The 6519-nt window shown below is 34.5% G+C and overlaps 1 protein-coding gene across 1 annotated transcript in view; it reads left to right on the top strand.

The window, feature by feature from the left end:
• Positions 1 to 4399, top strand: part of LOC104291784 (chromosome unknown open reading frame, human C14orf2) — an 8043-nt gene extending 3644 nt beyond the window's left edge. Inside the window, exons 2-4 of the mRNA XM_009891074.1 lie at positions 1542 to 1665; positions 3461 to 3481; positions 4374 to 4399. Coding sequence (XP_009889376.1) covers positions 1542 to 1665; positions 3461 to 3481; positions 4374 to 4399 — 171 coding nt within the window. The remainder of the gene's footprint in view (positions 1 to 1541; positions 1666 to 3460; positions 3482 to 4373) is intronic.
• Positions 4400 to 6519: the final 2120 nt, after the last annotated feature.

The following is a 6519-nucleotide window of genomic DNA, read 5'->3' as shown; positions in this document are numbered from 1 at the left end:
CCCGCGAAACGGGGGGGGAGGCGCGGCCTGCGGCGCTCGAGCTCTGCCGTTACCCGACCCGCCGTGCGATAGGAGCTGTGTGGGTTAGGCCCTGGGCGAGCGGTGGGTTCCCCGGGCTGCGGTGGGGTCATGGTGGGGAGGTCAATGAGAAAGCAAATTCAGCGTTGTTCCGGATAGATCTTAGTAAAAAAGCCTGAACAACGTTGCGTGCACCGAGGGACGGTGGTCTTGGGGAAAGGTCTCTGCCGTGTTTTAGCAGGGTGTTAATTGGAAATAGCATTCCTTATTCTCTGTGTTTTGTAGTGGTGGGAAAATCCTTCCTTTTTATTCAGTCTCTTTGTTAGTATGTCTTGATATTCTGCTGTAGCACAATTATTGCTATTATGGCACTATTCATCTGAAACTGCAAATACTGGAAACTTTGGGGGAGGTGCAGTGTTCTTACAGTATTGCTGAAAGCACAACACTCTTGCAGGAAGTCTGTCCACAATAGTAAATTTGATTGAAGTGTCTGTCCATAAACAAGTGAAGATGTATGGGGGTTTGTCTATAATGATACAATAATTACCATGAAGACACTTTCATTCTTTAAGAAGCACTTAGATTTTTCCAGTTGTTTTGACATTGGCTACCCTTGCATCCTTTTCTCTTTGATGCTTGCCAAAGGATGCTTTACATTTAATAATGCCAAATAAGTAAGTAAGTATTACCTCATAGAAGTTTAAATCCACTTTTCTTTCCTGGGACTCTGATTTACCATATACTGTCCATATGTGTCTATAACTGACTTTATTGGGTTGTAATAAGTGTAAATAGTGACTTTTATTGGGGTGAAGTGCTGTATGTAAGACAGTAGCACATGTAGTATTTCAGTGCAATGTGGTGCAAATATGTACTAACATGTTGTATGGGAGCTAAGGTAAACTTTATTTATAAACCTCTTACAGTTTTCTGTTTGTCTAACAAAGCTGCATAGACAGGAAAAAAACCCACTATTGATAGGCTTCCTGCTCTTGAGGCATATTTTGAAAGTAAAATATTAATGATAAATCAGTAGTTTAACGTCATTTATTTTGCTATTTTGAGTAGAAATTATTGGGAGAGACAGCTGTGGGGGAGGGAGGGAAGCTAACTTGGTAGTGCAAGGAAGGAGCCTCTCTAGCTTGTCTGGAATGAGTCTTTCCTCCTTAGAGAATCTGGAAACAAACAAAAAAGCTGTAACTGATAGGGAGAGAGGAGCCTAGCTATTGCTACTCTGTAAATGCTCTGTTCAGTCATCTTTGAATCTTTTCATCAGCTGTAATTTATTCTTATTGACTTAGCCCATAAATTGTAACCTTAACTCTGAATTTTCATTGCTTTGCTTTGGAATAAGTACTTTTGGATGTCTGGGGATTTTTTTTTTTAACCTGTAAACTGCTGATATATATCAGGAGTGTGTATATACATGAATATATATGTGTGTGTATACATATTAAATATATAGCAGGTAAGAATACAGTTGCAAGACTCACCATTGCAAACCTTTTTGTAATTTTCAGATGGTGCAATCCATGCTTCCAAAGTCACTGAAAGCCATGAAATTCTACTTCACTACTGTGTATCAAGAAATATGGGTTGGCGTGGCATTAACAGCTTATGTCTATTACAAAATTTCATATGGTGGTAAGTTACACATTATAGTCTTCAGTAGCAGTTACTTTATAGATAAGGTTTATAGGTAAGAATATCCTGAACAGTTAGAAATCAGTCATTGAAAATATCCAGCAAATAAGAAATTAACTTAAGAAATTACTTAAGGACAGCTCTCTGCCATAAAAATTTAGAAGTTTTAACATGCTCAGTGTAGAAGGTTCCACTAACAAAAGTACTCAAATACCAGTGTGACTGTGCCTACATTATGAAGATTAGCTAACATAAGAATTGGTTATGAAAACACACATCTAACTTGCAACATATAATCAGAGGTTTCTCCTGTAGATTTGTGCTGAAGGGGAATGTAAGACTGTTTTGAACTCAAACTTACTTTGGTTAGAAATTTTTTTTAGAATCCTTCTGGTTTTTGGTTTTACTCAAGATCTGAAAAAAAACCCACACTGTTTTTAAAAGGGTTTCCCATGTGAACTTATGAAAACTAAAGCATTTAGTTTATTTTGGGCTGATGCACCTCAAAGTCTGAGATACAACACTGAACGTTAAAATGTGTGTTACTTGGTGATATTGAATCACTTTCTCAAAGGAAGAAACAGAACATCTAATGTAAAAATAAAGTATTTAAGTGGGACAGATCCCTCAGAAGGGTACAACAGATTATGGTGTCTTAAAGGTCCTGTTCTTCAATTTAGACTATGCTGAAAAAATTCCAAGTCAAACCCTTTACTAGCTCGCACAAACAATTAAATGTTATAAACTGTAGACAAACTTGATAGTGAAAGGAACCCCTCACTGTGGGACCAGCTGAGTGATGTTACCTCAACATTTCTCTAGCTTTGGCCGAATAACTTGTAGCATGTAACTGTTACACTACACTTAAAAGCTTAAGTAAATAGAAGTAGTTGAACAGCCAAAGAGAAAAAAAAATAGTTTCACTTTTGCTTTAACTTCAGAATTGACAGACTGCTTCAAGCTTGTGTTCATGTCATGCTACTTTTATTTTCATTTATGATTTAGATAATGTGGTGGTGTAAGGTTTTGAGGGCCAAAACTTTGGTATGAGGCAACTGTATACTAAGCATTATTTTAAAGTGAAAATAGCTTTTAATAGCTGTAACCCTTTCCACAGTTTGGGGAGCTGTTCTGCAAATAATACATACATTTATGTAAGAGTGTGTTGTAGAATAACTTAGATTGGAAGGGACCTCTTGAGCTAACCTGGTCCAAACCACTGCTTGAAGTAGTTAGATCAGGTTGCTCATGGCCTTATTCATAATTCAAATGAATGTTTCCAAGGGTGGAGATTACACAACCTCTTATGACTGTCTTCCTTATGAAGAATTTTTTTCCACCTATTTTTGTCTGATCACTGTGAATCAGTATTTTAGGGGAACAATTACAATGGGAATGTAAAATAAGCTATTTTATTTACAAAGGAAGATTTTAAAGCAAACTGTATTCTTATCACTTCAGTTTACACCCGTTGTGTGTGTATATATCCATATATTATGTAAAATAGTACTATTCGCTATACCTTTCTTTTGAATTACAGTAGGAGTCTTGATGGCTACAATTTCTAAATGCATGGAGTCTTGATTAAAAACAAACAACTTTTTAAAAATCAATACAACATTTACTGACATGTACCATGGAAAGTACATGTTGTACACTTCCTAAATATTGTTCAAGCTAAATTAGCAAATCATAAGTGGTATAATCTAACTGAAGTTTATCTGCAAAAAATAAATAGGAAGTATTTTTTTAAACTGTCATTGTTCAGCTTGTTTTTTCTTTTTTTTTTTTCCAGGCAAAAAAGCAGTGGCAGATAGTAAGTATTAAATATCTAATACCCTGTTGTATTTTTTAAATGAGTGCAGTAAAAATTAGCTTAGCATATTTTACAGAAGTTTGGGATTTAAATTATGGCTTTATAAAATGTTTAAAGACTACTTCAAAATTTCTAGTTCTGGTTGTATTGATGGGTTTATAACCTAGAAACATCTATGAATTTGCACAGATGCTACCTCTGTCTTAAATTGTCCTTTGCATACGTTTTAGGAGTCGCATGGAAGTTGTATGCCTTGACTCGGGGTGGGGAATGAATTCTTTAAATAATAGTAACAGCCATCTAATGGAATTACTTAAATCAGCAGGATTTCAAGAGTAGCTGCTATTTTAGCTGTCAAGAAACTAAGAAGTTTAAACTTGTGTTTTGAATTTGTATTTTTGTATCTTCTGTAAACTAGTGTTTAGATATTTATGGACAGTTTCTTCTAAAATCACATTGGAATTTAATTTTTCATGATCTGCTATACCTCAGTTAACTTTCTGCACCATGATAAATAGCCCATTTGCTCCCAGTTGAATTTGTATATGCAAACACTATTTACATTTTTCAATGAGTAATTAGTGAGAATACTGCTCAGTAGACTTAAGGGTAATAGCATAAATAAACTTTAATTTAGAAAGAACCATACCAAAACTGAGCAAGAATGAATGTTTGTCTATAATAAGTGCTTTAAAACTTGTGAAAGAAGATTTTTGTTATTGGCCAAGTTTAGGTATGTAGTTTGAGGGGTTTGTTTTACTTGACAGGGCAGTTGAATTTGCGAGTTCTTGTGCTCAGATGTAGATGCAGTTGTCTGTTCTAGGTTCTGAACTAAGCTCCTGAATTGATTTGCTCTACAGTTTGAACAGTCTAAATCGTGTCTTTGTTTCAGAGTCCTCTGGTGCTGGCCATCATTAAAGACCTCTTCTCTTCTTGGAGTATGAATTTGGTGTTTTGTCATCTTTACTGTAAATGAAGCAAGTTACAACCATAGGGAAGTTAATTCTAAAACTGTACCCGATCCATCTGCTGTAATTAGAGAAAGAATAAATCCATTGAGCAACAAGGAATTAAACATGTTGGACAAAGTATGCTGGAGTGTATCGTTTTTAGAATAAGTATTTTTTGTTTTCTACACTTCTTCCAAGTTCCATGTTAAACTTTTTCAATCATACTTTGAAAATGACCAAATTTCTATAACTAAACTTCTTAATAGAATTAACCAATATTTCTTACAATAGCATTAAGCCTCTTTCTTTTAATGGTATCTTTTCTGGCTAGAACTTTTGAAATACTTTTACTTTTAAAATGCCATTTAATAGTACACCAAGTGTGAGAACCTAATTCTCATCTTTTTGTCAACTTGTGGTACAATAATTATGGGTACAAAAAGTTCTTTTTAAAACCTTATATTTTCTAAAAGACTTCTTAGTTCTGCAAGGTTTAAAAGCAAAAGCTGTATTGTTATTAAAACACTATGCAAAATGTTTACAGAGGTCTTTAAAAAGTAGTTTATTGTCAACTATCCTTTTTGTTCTTCATATTCAGTAGAGCTAAGGAATTACTCTGAAAGGCTCTTCCTTTAGTCACAAATTTTACAAAGGTGTAAGTAATAACATGCCCATATGATATGAGAAAATCAGTATTACATGGGCCCTTATTTGCCATTTGAACTTATGAAAATCTCAGAATGTAAAGGGAATAATGAAATCATGCACTGTGGAAGCAGTTAATATGAGCATAAACAAACATGTAACTGACTTCAAAGAGTTTTCCTTTTTCCTGAAAATGGAGAAGTAATGTATGTATTACTAGGATGGGTCATTAGTGGTTTTTGCAGATAGCTGTTCAAAGTAACTCCATAACTAGTATTATATTTTGGAGACAGTAGTAGCCTATACTATCTTACAAAAATCATTTTTCAGAACTATACATACTGAATTCTGTACCAAGGGTACACAATGTATAAAACCAAAATTGGACTTCATGTCATGTTTTGTTTAAATTTAGCCTAATCTGCTTTTGAGAAGATTAAGAGGGTTAAGTCGTTTTAATGACTTAATGCTTACGTACATCTTTTTAACTACTTCACTGAAACATCTTAAATCTTTCAGCTTGATTAAAGTTTTGCTTTTCAATCTCTCTGACTGCAGAGTCTGGCTATAACTTAAATATTTTGTGTTTGAATACTCAGGAGCTTGATAACTTTACCTGATGATGGTAAATATTCCAAACACTGTGTTGCCTTTAATTTCTTCAAAATTTATATTTCTGCTTAAGCTTAATACCTATGCCTACTATGAGTATAGTAAAATTACCAGTCATATTTCTCTGAAGGCTTTTTTTAAAGGCAGGTATAGCATTACTCAATTTTAAAACAACAGGTGACATTTCTCTTCCATGCATTCTTGACATTTTTTCCACTATCCAATTTTCCTTGTTGTTGCATCTTCCCTTGATATATTTTAGGCAATTCTTTCATCACTTTCATAATTTCTGTATGGGTTTTTCAGTGTTTCCTCACCGCAGAAGAATGAATGAGAAGTAGAAAAGTCACTGTTTGTTTCTTTACATAAAACCAAAAACATCCAGAGGAAGGGAACAGAGAATAAAAATTAGAAGAAAATAGAGCTTCAAATGAACAGTGGTGATTACAGGGTGGGTCAGAGTTGTGGTATAGTTAATAAGTGGTTCAGATTGAAAATTTATGCCAGGTAAGGAGCTATACGTGCATTTGTAATGCAAATTTATGATCACTAAGTTACAGTTCCTAAGATACTACACATACTTCAAATGACCTGCTTTAGCAATTTTCAATTACATAGCTGAGGAAAACAAGCTAAGGAAAAAACATTAATCACTACAGGATTTGTTTCACCTTAGCTAGAACCTAGCACACTGGGACTGAGCTACATCAACATGCTGTCTGATCTAGATGTTAATTGAAAAGAAAGAGGAGCTTCTGCTAACCTGCCCTTGGAGCACAGTTAACTGCACTTTGAGGTAAACTTAACCTACTTCAACTCTTAATGCTTCAT

This window comes from Charadrius vociferus, unplaced genomic scaffold (genome assembly GCF_000708025.1).
Source record: "Charadrius vociferus isolate BGI_N301 unplaced genomic scaffold, ASM70802v2 scaffold228, whole genome shotgun sequence".
Classification (NCBI taxonomy): domain Eukaryota; kingdom Metazoa; phylum Chordata; class Aves; order Charadriiformes; family Charadriidae; genus Charadrius; species Charadrius vociferus.
The sequence above is the reverse complement of the archived record's forward strand: the minus strand, read 5'-3'. Positions and strand labels throughout refer to the sequence as shown.